Source organism: Bos indicus, chromosome 25 (genome assembly GCF_029378745.1).
Source record: "Bos indicus isolate NIAB-ARS_2022 breed Sahiwal x Tharparkar chromosome 25, NIAB-ARS_B.indTharparkar_mat_pri_1.0, whole genome shotgun sequence".
NCBI lineage: Eukaryota > Metazoa > Chordata > Mammalia > Artiodactyla > Bovidae > Bos > Bos indicus.
Window position 1 is genome coordinate 2,592,027 of NC_091784.1, and position 12,715 is coordinate 2,604,741.

Sequence of the window (12,715 nt, forward strand, 5' to 3'; positions counted from 1 at the left end):
CTGAGCCAGGGGTGGACATCCCCAGTCCCACTAGAAAAGGCAGGTAGAGAACGTGACCTCTTCATGGGCAAGTTGACCTCACCCAGCTGAGCCTGGGGGCTTGAGGCAGAGAAATAGCAGGACGGGTTTGCTGATTGAGGGTAGTGAATCCAGGGGCTTTGGGACTCTGCAGTATGTTTTGGGCCTCCTCAGGCACACTCAGGACCTCTCTTCTGCTGTTAAGGGAGGTTGGTTCAGATCTGAACCCTTCCAGAAAAGAGGCAATGTGTTGTGGGAGGATGAGCTTGGACTGTAGAAGCAGAAATGGGCTGGAAACTCCAACTACGTATTTGCTGGTGACCTTGGTCAACTTGTTGAGCCTTTAGCTTCCTTGTTTGCAAAACAAGGATCATCATACCAATTAAACCTGGTGGATTGGCCATGGGCAGGTGTCATCTCACCCTCAAAAAATCCCACTAAAAGGACAGCAAAGGAATAAAAGACTTTCCATGAGCACAAAGAAGAAGAGGGGACCAGCATTGAGTGAAAGACGCAAGCAAATTGTGAAATGACAGAGAGCAGGTGGAGGGTGACTGCTTTTCATTTTACAAAGCATCCTTAAGACCTTTGGGGGAACTCCACAGAGCAGTTCACTGCAGGTGGGGTTGAAAAAGGAGTGCATGGAAGTTGGTGCATTGACTGGGCACCTGGGGTCTTCCCTGTATCCATCCAGTCCTCCTCCCACTCACTGTTGGTGGGAAACTGGAGGATTGTTCACTGAGGAAATGCACCACCTCAGAAAGAAGATCTTTATACCCCATTAGAGACTGAAAGGCTCCTGGTGCCCAGCTGCCCTGCAATGAAGCTCACCTCTCAGCAAGCCACGCCCCTTTGAAAGGAGCCAGCTTGTCAGGATCTGACTGGCAGCCAGCGATCTGCAGACTCAGGAGGAAAGCCTGCGGTGTGAGATACAGGGACAAAAACAAGCAAACCCAGAAAGCAGAAGGAAACTTTGGGGGGGGGGAATATATATATATATATATATAAATATATATATATATATATATATATATATATATATAAACCTTTAGAGTCCTCTGAACAGCAAGGAGATCAAACTAGTCAATTCTAAAGGAAATCAAACCTGAATGCTCATTGGAAAGATTAATGCTGAAGCTGAAGCACCAGTACTTTGGCCACGTGAAGCGTGGCCAATTTGAAAGTGTCAGTTCTTTGGTGCTCAGCCTTTTTTTTTTTTTTTTTGGTTTCCTATTGCTGCTGTAAAAAATTACCACAAACATAGTGACTTCAAACAATGCATATTGATTATATTACAGTTCTGGAATTCAGGAATTCAAAATGAGTCTCATTGGGATAAAACCAAGGTGCAGGCGGGCTGCATTCCTGTTTCCTTGACTGTTCCAGCATCCGGTGGGCTGCCTGCTTTCCATGCTCCTGGCCCTTCCTCCTTCCACAAATAGCATCATTCCAGCCTGTTTTCATTGTCACCTCTCCTTCTCTGACTGCCTCTCTCCTCCACACTGGGGAACCCTTGAGATTACATTGGACTCACCTGGATAATTCAGGATGCTTTGCTTCTATTGGGTTGGTCAAAAAGTTCATTCAAGTTTTTCTGTAACATCTTATGGGGAAAACCCACAGGAACTTTTTTGCCAACCCAATATGAAGTTCAGTTGACTAGCATCCTCAATTTTATCTGCAACTTGAATTCTGCTTTACCATGTAAATAGTCACAGCCTCCAGGCATTAGGGCACAGACATCTTTGGGGAAGGGCTCTTTTGCTGCCTACACAGTCACAGATGCTGCTCCCCATCCTTCGGGGCCCAGGACAGCCTCACAAATGCCAACTATGCTGAGGTTGAGAAAATGCTGATGAATTCCGCTGGGGACTTCTGTCTAGGAGTAAAGGGAGCCCCCTGGTGGTGGTGGTTTAGTCACTCAGTTGTGGACTGTAGTCCCCATGGACTGTAGTCCACCAGGCTCCTTTGCCCGTGGGATTTCCCAGGCAAGAATACTAGTGTGGGTTGCCATCTCCTTCTCCAGGGGATCTTCCTGACCCAGGGATTGAACCCAGGTGTACTGCATTGCAGGCGAATTCTTTACCAACTGATTCATTAGGGAAGCCTGAAAGGAGCGTCCTAGGGCACTAAAATCCTTTCTACCTTGATCTGGTCTCTGGGCACATAGATGTAGGCATATGTAACAAATGCAGTTAAGATGTGCATACTTTACTCAAAGCATCAGATCAGATCAGTTGCTCAGTCGTGTCCGACTCTGCGACCCCATGAATTGCAGCATGCCAGGCCTCCCTGTCCAACACCAACTCCCGGAGTTCACTGAGACTCACATCCATCGAGTCAGTGATGCCATCCAGCCATCTCATCCTCTGTCGTGCCCTTCTCCTCCTGCCCCCAATCCCTCCCAGCATCAGAGTCTTTTCCAGTGAGTCAACTCTTCGCATGAGGTGGCCAAAGCACTGGAGTTTCAGCTTTAGCATCATTCCTTCCAAAGAAATCCCAGGGCTGATCTCCTTCAGAATGGACTGGTTGGATCTCCTTGCAGTCCAAGGGACTCTCAAGAGTCTTCTCCAACACCACAGTTCAAAAAGCATCAATTCTTCGGCACTCAGCCTTCTTCACAGTCCAACTCTCACATCCATACATGACCACAGGAAAAACCATAGCCTTGACTAGACGGACCTTTGTTGGCAAAGTAACGTCTCTGCTTTTGAATATGCTACCTCCTTAAAAAGACCACCCTTTGGTCTGGAGTTAAGAATCTGCCTGCCAATGCAGGGTGTGGGGGGACACAGCTTCGACCTTTGGCCTAGGAAGATTCCACATGCCCCGGGGCAACTAAGCCCCGATGCCATGACTACGAAGCCCATGCACCTAGAGCCTGTGCTCCACAACCAGAAGCCGGTGCACTGCAATGAAAAGTAGCCCCCAACTGCTGCAAGTGGAGAAAGCCATGAAGACCCAGCACAGCCAGAACAGAAAAGACCACCCAGGGACTGCCCTGGTGGTTCAGTGGTTAAGACTCCATGCTTCCACTGCATGGGATGTGGGTTCAATTCCTGGTGGGGGAACTAAGCTCCCATATGATATGTGGCATGGCCAAAAAAAAAGACCACTTGTTTTTAGAATAGCAATTGTTCGTGATTTCAAAATATGGAGGCAAATACTAGGAGAAATAGCTGAAAGAGTTGGAAGTCATTGCCCCTGGAGGGTAGGATGCTGATGTGACGGGGTGGAAGAGAGGCCACTTACTGTGCCCCTTATACTAGCATTTGACTTAAAATGTATGGTGGTGCTAGTGCTAAAGCGCCTGCCAATGCAGGTAGATGTAAGAGACCCGAGTTCAATCCCTGAGTGTGGAAGATCCCTTGGAGAAGGAAATGGCAACCCACTCGAGTATTCTTGCCTGGAGAAACCCATGGACAGAGAGGCCTGGCAGGCTGCAGTCCATAAGGTTGCACAGAGTCAGACACGACTGAAGAGACTTAGCATGTGTGCCCATGTACAATCTTAATAAAACATGCCTTTTCCTTCTCCAAGGGATCTTCCCGACCCAGGGATGGAACCCAGGTCTCCTGCATTACAAGCAGATGCTTTACCCTCTGAGCCACCAGGGAAGACTTAATAAAACATAATCATTTTAAATGACGAAATGGAGAGGTTTTCTTATTTGCTGTGTCATTAGGATGGGGTTCCTGTTGGGGGAGGAGGCAGGTGCTGTGCCTGGAAGGGGGAGTATGAAGCAGACATGATCCCAGCCCCCTGGAGGGCTTGGTCCAGTGTCAGGGGAGGTGATGTGCAAATAGCATCCATGGTCATCCAGCTTCTAGAAGGGTCTGTGTGTGGATGGAAGGTGCAGTGAGCCCCAGAAAGACCAGGCAGCTCTCATGGATCATTAGGGCCACTACCTCCTCTGGCAACACACTTTTGGCTCCAGACTTCTGGGGGCTGGGGGTCTGGCAGAGCCCTTTGTCCCTGGGCCCCTGGGCTCAGTGCTGGGCAGGGCACAGAGACCTTCATCCTGAGCACCCCAAACTGGGAGCCCCCAGGGACCATGAAGCTATTCGGTGCTCTTCTTCCTCCCCCGCCCTGGGCTCCATCCCTGCCTGCCTTCCGCACACCTCCACCTGACAGGCAGCCACCGACTCTATCCCAACTGGCCCTCCACCTCTCACCTGCACGTGGACATTTTTCCTTCCCTCTAGTTCACAGTCATAAGCCAGCCGGAAGGACCGCTGGTATTTAAACTTCAGACACTGAACATTCCGTTGTGCACGGGTTTTTTTTTTTTTTTTTTGGTCAGGTCAATATGGCATTTTCAGATTTATCCACTCTGCTAACTGTAGCTGTCTTAAATTTTCTAACTGCGCAGAAACCTCCATTACCGCATCGACCACGATTGATCAGCTTTCACATCGATGACGTTCTGCCTGCAGACGCTTCCTGCCCACTGCCCGCAGTCCCCTGCCTCCTCTCAGCAGGGAGTGGGCGGCAGTGCCAGGGGACCCTTGCGTCGTGCTGCGCTGCCCGCCAACCGCACACTCCAGGCAGCTCTTGAGGCCAAGGGGCCCCAGGAGAGAGAGGCAGTGGTGGGTGGAAGGGGCAGCTTTCCACTCGGCCCACCAGTCCCTGTGCTCCTCCAGGCCTCTCCAGGCACGCAGGCGGCTCCCTCTGTACCCCCGCCCTGCCTGGTCCCTGCGCCATCACCCCTCCGTCAAAGCATCTTCTCTGACAGGTTCGGGGACTAGGCAGCTGCTGGCACAGCAACAGTAACAGATGTTAGCCTCACCATTTACCTTCCCTGGTGACTCAGACGGTAAAGTGTCTGCCTGCAATACAGGAGACCTGGGTTCGATCCCTGGGTCAGGAAGATCCCCTGGAGAGGAAAATGGCAACCCACTCCAGTACTCTTGCCTGGAAAATCCCATGGATGGAAGAGCCTGATAGGCTACAGTCCGTGGGGTCGCAAAGAGTCGGACACAACTGAGCGACTTTACTGGTTACTGCATGCCAGATACCGTGTCAAGACCCAGCCTGGATTTTTAAAAAAAATTTTGGCCATGCCACATGGCATTCAGGATCTTACTTCGCAGACCAGGGATCAAACCCATGCCCCCTGCAGAGTCTCAATCACTGGACGGCCAGGGAAGTCCCATTGGCCTGGATGTTTAGTGCTCACAGCAAGCTGGTCAGGAGGCTACCATTACTGTTTACCAATGAGGAAACTGAGGCAGGAGTGCCTCCCCCCACACCCACCAGCGTCCAGCCTGGGGCACTGAGCTCCAGGGAACGTTTCTCAGCTGCTCCACAGGGCCTTTTTGGGGCGAGCTGACGGCTTCCAGATCCCAGGGGATCACCAGACCTTTCTGACCCTCCTGCCTCAAAACCAGGGGCCTTCCTTGGCACCTCTGAGCCCCTCTGGGCCTCTCCCAACGTGCAGGTCTGAGAGGAAGGACAGATCCAGACTGTGCCCCCCTCCTGCCCCGGATTCGCCCCTCCTTCTTGCTGAAGAGACAGGCAGAGGGAGAGGGAAGGCTTCCATTAAGCACTGTAGCTGGGGTCCTCAAACTGGAACTCTCAGGCTGGGGGTCTAGGTTGGACCCCACTCTGTCCCCAGTGCTTACCCAGGTGACTGGAGCAAGTTAATTTCCCCCAGGCCTTAGTTTCCTCTTTGGTAGATGGAATCAATAATTGTCCCACCTTGTGGCATTGTTTGGGAATCTCCCAGGTGGTGTCAGTGGTAAAGAACCCTCCTGCCAATGCAGGAGATGTAAGAGATGCAGGTTCAATCCCTGGGTCAGGAAGATCCCCTGGAGGAGGGCACGGCAACCCACTCCAGTATTCTTTTCTGGAGAATCCCATGGACAGAGGAGCCTGGCAGGCTATAGTCCATAGGGTGGCAAAGAGTTGGACACGACTGAAGCAACTTACCACGCATACATGTGGCATTGTTTGGAGATCAGAATATGATAATTCAGGATCCCTGGTGTCTGGAACTTAGAAGGTACCCCGTGAGTGGTGTGGTTGCTGGTGGGGTGTGGGGGGATGAGGTCTGATTATTTTGACGGCTGAATCCTCCCTGGCTTAGGGCTCAGGCAAGAATGGGTCAGGCCCTGACATCTTGAAAGAGGCTATTAACCCCAGGCAGGCAGAGAGGGATACTCCAGTAGAGTATTCAGATAGGGACTATTTAAGCAGGATCCTGAAAGATGAGTAGGAGTTTGGTCATAGATTGAAAAGGCCAGGGTGTCCGTCCCAGGCACAGAAGCACAGAAATGGGCCAACTCGTGGGTTGTTGGGTAAAGCAAAAGAATTGAGACTGGTCTGGCCAGAAAACATGATTTTAGGGAATCACAGACAAAGAGGAGGGCTTCCCTAATAGCTCAGTTGGTAAAGAATTCACCTGCAATGCAAAAGACCCAGGTTCGATTTCTGGGTTGGGAAGATCCACTGGAGAAGGGATAGGCTACCCACTCCAGTATTGTTGGGCTTCCCTTGTGGCTCAGCTGGTAAAGAATTCGCCTGCAATACGGGAGACTTGGGTTGGATCCCTGGGTTGGGAAGATCCCCTGGAGAAGGAAAAGGCTACCCAGTCCAGTATTCTGGTCTGGAGAATTCCATGGACTATATAGTCCATGGGCTTGCAAAGAGTCAGACAGACTGAGTGACTCTCACGTTCAGTCAAAGAGGAGGCTGGAGGTCTGCAGAGCCTTATCTTGCCCAGGGCAGGGGCTGGGGGTAAGAGGGACTGACTCTATTCTGGGAGCCTAATCCTAACCACTGTCTCCTAACTAAACTTGTGGCTGCAAGCATCCACCACCTAGCAGCAGCTGGGAAGTAGGTTGGTGGGGAGAAGCTAGGGGTTAGGAAGCAGAGAAGAGGGTGTGGGCACAGACTTGAACTGTGTTAGGTGAGGGCTTCCTAGGTGGCTCTGGTGGTAAAAAGCCTGCCTGCCAATGCAGGAGACATAAGGGACACAGTTTCAATCCTTGGGTCAGGAAGTTCCCCTGGAAGACGGCATGGCAATCCACTCCAGTATTCTCGCCTGGAGAATCCCCATGGATGGAGGAGCCTGGTGGGCTATGGTGCATGGGGTCTCAAAGAGTTGCACACACCTGAGCACACACAGGTGAGGATAAGGAACAGCTGTCAGGGGAGGAGGCAGGCAGAGGGGTCTTGGTGGCGCAGAGGGCCCCCACCAGTCAGCTCTCCTGCTTTGCCCCCTGGGGTGCTGCTGGCCCCCCAGTCTGATCTGCGTGTGCCCCACCTTCCTGTCCCCATCCCTGCTCCTGGCAGCTCCTCTCCTTGGGGACAGAGGAAAAGGGGCGCGAGACAGGGGAGGAGGGGAGCCCCCAGACCGGGGAGGAGATGAATTCCAGGAAAAAACCCACTCAGCCAGGGTGCTTCAGGAGCCCACGTCCTGCGGCGCGGCCTGGGCTCCTCTTCTCCCTTCATCCCGCCCCCTCCCTTTAGGGAGCCAGGCAGGTACCGCGGGGGTGAGCAGGGGCGGGGCCGCCGAGCAGTTATAGCCAGACCCGCGGGGCCCAACTCCCCGCCTGCAGCTCCCGCACTCCGGCTTCTCCACGCGGCGCGCGCAGACCCGACGGAGCCAGTGCCTGGTCCGCGCCTCCGGGCGGACGTCGACGTGAGCACCCTGGCGCGGGGCACAAGGGTGCGGGGCCCGGGGCGGGGGGCCACCGCCAGCCGCCGGCTGCTCGCCCTGCTGTGGCTGCTGCTGCTACCGCCGTCCGCCGGCGCCTGGTACAAGCACGTGGCGAGCCCCCGCTACCACACGGTGGGCCGAGCGGCCGGCCTGCTCATGGGGCTGCGCCGCTCGCCCTACATGTGGCGCCGCGCGGCCGGGCCCCTCACCTGGGACACCTTGGGCCTGGGCGCGCTGCCCCAGGGGCCCTCTGCCAGAAGCACCCTCTCTCCGGGGCCCGCGGCCCTCGATGCTCTGCTGCTTCCCTCCGGAGCTCAGAGACCGTGGGAGGCGCGACGCAGAAGCTCCGGGGCCGGGCTCCGGGTCAGTGCGCCTCGCAACCTGCGCGCCCCGGAGTCCGCGCGCCAACCCGAGTGGCGGCCGGGCGCCTACTCCTGGATCTTGGCGGAGCAGGCCAGGTACGCGGGGAGAGGAAGGGGACAGGACGCCAGCAGACGTGGGGGGGGGGGGTGGGTCTCGGGAGATCTGAGCCGTGCTGTCTGCCTGCCCGTAGGGCACCCAACGACCTTTCTATCCCCGACTCCGGGGAAGGCTCTCCTGGAGCAGTGTCTATGCTTCCAGCCCGGGGAGTCGGGGGAGCGGTAGTGGAGAGCGCACGGCCCTCTCCCCACGGGCCTCTCTGTTCTTTCTAGAGCCTTCGGAGAGTCTCCGGCTCAGCCACGGTCTGCGCAGGGAACCGCCTTCGCCAGCCCCCGCCTCGCCCCTAAGCAGTCCTGATAGCCGCCCCTGCTAGCGCCCCCGCGCCTGACCCAGACCGAGTGTCTTCGGCCAACAGGCCGGCCGTCTGTTCAATAAAACTCGCCTAGTTGCCGCGCCCCCGCGTGTGACCCCTTTCCTCCGAGTTGTGTACTTTGTCATCTGGCTCCGAGGCGCAAACTGCCGCGCCCACGCCCTGGCAAATGTCAGGAGCCCTCCCGCCCGCCGGCCTGCCGGGGGACGCGTTCCCACCACCCCCCGACCCCGCGCCTCCTCCCGCCCCACCCCTGCTCCGCCCTCTCTGCTCCAATCCAGCCGAGATCTGCTTGTCCTTGCGGGGCAGAAGCGGGGCAGAGAGGCAGAGACACTGCTGGGGGCTGGGTCCCCTTCTCCCTTTTCTGCCATTGCTGCCCCTCCTTGTAGGGGGTGGGGTCATCAAACCAGGGTCCCCAGGGAGGGGAGGGGTATCTCACGGTGGGGGTGGGGGTGTCCGGCTGCCACATCAACGTGTGCAGGAGAAGGAGAGCAGCAGCCCCCACCCCAGCCTCCCAGGAGCCCCACAGGGAGTCTCCTCACTGTGCCCCCTGGCCAGCCTGGGGAGAACGTCTTCCCCAAGGAAGCAGTACCTTAAGACCTGGCAGCCCATCCCCCACTTCCCAGCGTTCATTTGAAACCTGGATCTCTTTGGAACCCCTCCCTCCCCTCACCCAAGGGCTGCCAGAGAGGAAGTGGGGACCCCTTGGCCCCCTTGCCACGGCCATGCTCTCTTCCTAGGAAGGAAGGACCTCCACCTGACACCCCCTTGCATCCTCAGAGGCCCCTCAACTGCTGACCCCCTTCTGCATTTCCAGTTATTGTCCCCAGTCCCCCGTATAAATGTGTTCTGCCATCTTGCAAGGGCCTCCCTCCATCTGGGTCCCTTGCCAGTGGTCCCCTCACTCCACCCTTCTGCTCCCCCTTCAACCCTCTTCAATATGAGCCTGGAGTCCCACAACTGTCCTCGACCTTGGAGTGCTTGGTCACTGTGCCAGTGCTGTCTGGCTGCCCTTGGAATCCTTGCTTGGCTGTGTGGCAAGGCAGACCTTGGGGCACCCAGCAAGGACAGGAGGAAGGGTGGCCTCTGGTCTGTCTAGCTCTTGGCTTTGGAAGGCCCACGTGGAGCCAGCCCCCATGCTACCCCCTCTACCCCGGCCTTAGGAAGCACCTTCTGGGGGTATCTCCCCAACTGGCAAAAGCCTCTCATCTCCTGGGTGCACCTTTCTCCCACATGGCCTGCTAGTGTAGTACTCTGTTTGATTCCACCCTTCCAATTCTTATGGCTCCCTGAGTCCGCTCAGTTTCTTTTTTTCCATCTAGGATCTGCACTGGGGGAAGTCGCAGACCACTCAGGTCAACCTACTCCCCCACCCCCCCAAATTCTTGTCCCTGCTCCTCACTGAACATGGGTGTCCTGACCTTGTTACCTCCAGCGCAGTACACCTTAAGGGCTCCCACCACTCATGAAACGGAATTCCTACTCTGAGGCCGGGCCCTGTTCTCCTCTCATTCCCCCCCCCGCCCCCCCACACACACACAGTCTGCAGGAACTCCTGGAAGATTTCAGAGCAGCCCTGTGGCCCCCTCTGCCTGAGCACTCCAGGGCCCCAGGCCAGGTTATATGCCTCTCCTGGGGGCTGCCCCAGCCCTGCACGTCCCCTCGCTAAGGTACACAAATCTACTTCCCTGGGTCTCAGCGATGCCTCCCTGGTGCTCACCAGGGCCTGACGCCAAGTGGCCTGTGAATGTTTGGGTCACTCAGTGAGGGGCTAGATTTCATGTTGCCTGGAGAAGACGCCCAAGCAGAGCCCATGGGGAGCTCGGCAGAGGCCCGCCTTCTCTGTCTACCATCCCCAGGGCGGCCATATGCTCCAGCAGTGCTCACAGCGCTAGGGCGCGGGCCTCACCCGAATCTCCCATCCGGCAAGGCTGGAGCCGTCAGAGCCAGAAGGGTGGGACCTTGGGCAGCTCCCTGGACGCTGCAATCCTACACAGGGCCGGCAGGAGGCGCTGTGCGGCTGCTCTCCTGGGCTGCAGGCGCGGTCCGAGCCTCCGGCGACGGGCGGGGCTGGGGCGGGGGATGGGCGGGGCTGGGGCGGATGGTGGGCGGGAAGAGAACCGGGTAGGCGAGGCAGGCCTCCGGGGCGTCCCCCGCCGAGGGTTTTGGGCGCCTCGGACCTCATCGGTCCTCCGACCTCTCGGTTCTCTCCTTCTCCGCCCCGGACCTCCTGTTCTCATCTCTTCCCGTTGCTCTGGTCCCTCCGGCTCCCCTCTGGGGCTCTGAAGAGAGGCCTGGCGAAGGCTGAAGGAAGGGGTTGTGAGCGAGGCCTGGTCATCCCGCGAGGCCCTTAATGCCCTTTAGGGAGGCCGCGCCGGCCCGAGAAGCGCAGGCCCATTAGCCGGGCGTCAGACTAATGACGGCCCCCACCCCCCACATACCCCCAGCCCTCCCCTCTGGCAGTGACAAGGCCTCTGCCCACAGGCACGCCCCAGTCTCTGCCCCATCTCCGCAGGGAGGTAGGTTCAGAGGTCAGAGGGAACCCCTTCCCCCGAAACAGGAGCACAGGACAGTCCCAGCCCAGGTCGATCAGGGGAGAGAGGGACTGGAAGGTCTGACGTACCTCCTGTCCCTCTGTCGCACCCCAGCGTGCCTAGATGGCACAAGTGGGTGAGTGCACTAGCGTGAGGGGGTGGGCATGACCCAGACCTCTGCTCAGCTGCACCTGACTGCCTGCCCGCCCCTCCGGCTCACCACCCCAGCCCCAGCCCCAGCCCGGCCCCAGCGACACAGCTTCCAGCCCAAACACCTCAGGGCACGCTTCCAGGCCACCTCCCAGGCTTCTCCCTTTCCCTGGCGGCCTGGCCTCTCTCGTCTCACACTCCCGCAGAGAGAGGCTAAAGGAAGAGGCCTGGGAGAGTTCCAGAGAGCTGCTCAGAACCATTTTCACCTTCCCTGTCCCTCTCACTCCTTCCTGCTCCCCCTTCTGAGTTGGTCCCTGCAGGTAGTGTGTGTGTGTGTGTGTGTACGTACACACACACACACACACGCGTGCATGCTCAGTCATGTCCAGCTTTTGGCGAAACCAAGGAATGTAGCCTGTCAGGCTCTTCTGTCCATGGGATTTCCCAAGGAAGAATACTGGAGTGGGTTGCCATTTCCTTCCCCAGGGAATCTTCCCAACCCAGGGATCCAACATAAGTCTCTTGTGTCTCCTGCATTGGCAGGCGGATCCTTTACCACTAGAGCCACCCGGGAAGCCCCTGCAGGTAGTAGCTGCTGCATTTATTCTGAAGCTGCTACCCACTCACTTTGCTGCCAGTTCTGATGTCGGCTTTGTTACTCTGTTAACCTTTCTTGGTACTTCCTTGGCTTTTCTTTAGCTTTGGGGCCGGCTTTGTGATTCTGGGAGGCAGTGTTCCTGGCCCCTGGCTGTGAGCACATCCCCTGCTTATTCCACCCTCCAGGGGTGCTCTGTCCCCATCCATCTTCACTCACAGGCTGAGTCCTAGGCTGCAGGTTGATCAGAGAGCGTCTGCTCTATAGAAGAGGAGGAGGTCTCCAAGCATCCTGACCCAAGGGACCAGGAAGTCCTACCTTCCCTACCCCTTGGTCTGGGGGGTCTCCAATCCAGCCACCTCCCTCGACTATGGTATGGCCTCAGAGCATACCTGGCAGGTCCTGGGTTGCTATAGGGTGGGGTGGTATATCGTGGACCCCCACTGTCCATACTCATCCTCACAGACTCCAGGCACCGTGGTACCTACCAGGTTGGGTCCAGGGAGGCCAGTCAAAGGCCAGACAGGCAGACTGTGGACAAACAGATGGACAGATGGAGGTGGCTAGTCAGGCAGGAGCTTACAGCAGCATAAGCGAGGAACTCAGAGGTGGGGGTGGGGGAGCAGCCTTGCTGTTGCAGCCTAAGTGGCTTTTAGGGGCAGCAGCTCGGGTGTGGACACCCAAGGGGCTGTGGCCCAGGAGGCTGCCTAGCGGCGGGCCGTGCTTAGCCAAGGCGAGGAGCCCAGGCTGAAGGCACTGGTGAGGGAAGAAGGAGCGGCAAGGACTGGGCCTGAGCGAGCCTGCTTGTGCCCTCATGGGCAACTGTCTGGGCTGGTTGTGCCTGACACCTGGGGACCAGGTAGGTTCAGGGGGCCGAGCAGGGCTGGAAGGGGCAGGTTGAGGGTGAGCCTGCAGCTCAGCTGGCTTCCTGTATGGGTGACTGAGAAAACTGAAGACTGTGGGCT

The 12,715-nt window shown here is 57.0% G+C and overlaps 1 protein-coding gene across 1 annotated transcript; it reads left to right on the forward strand.

Annotated features, from left to right (window-relative positions):
- The first annotated feature begins 2,871 nt into the window (after window positions 1-2,871).
- Window positions 2,872-8,575, forward strand: NPW (neuropeptide W). The gene is made up of 3 exons (XM_070779171.1): window positions 2,872-2,939; window positions 7,492-8,139; window positions 8,374-8,575. Exons 1-3 carry the CDS (start codon window positions 2,872-2,874, stop codon window positions 8,456-8,458), a joined length of 801 nt encoding a protein of 266 aa, XP_070635272.1. The 3' UTR covers window positions 8,459-8,575.
- Window positions 8,576-12,715: the final 4,140 nt, after the last annotated feature.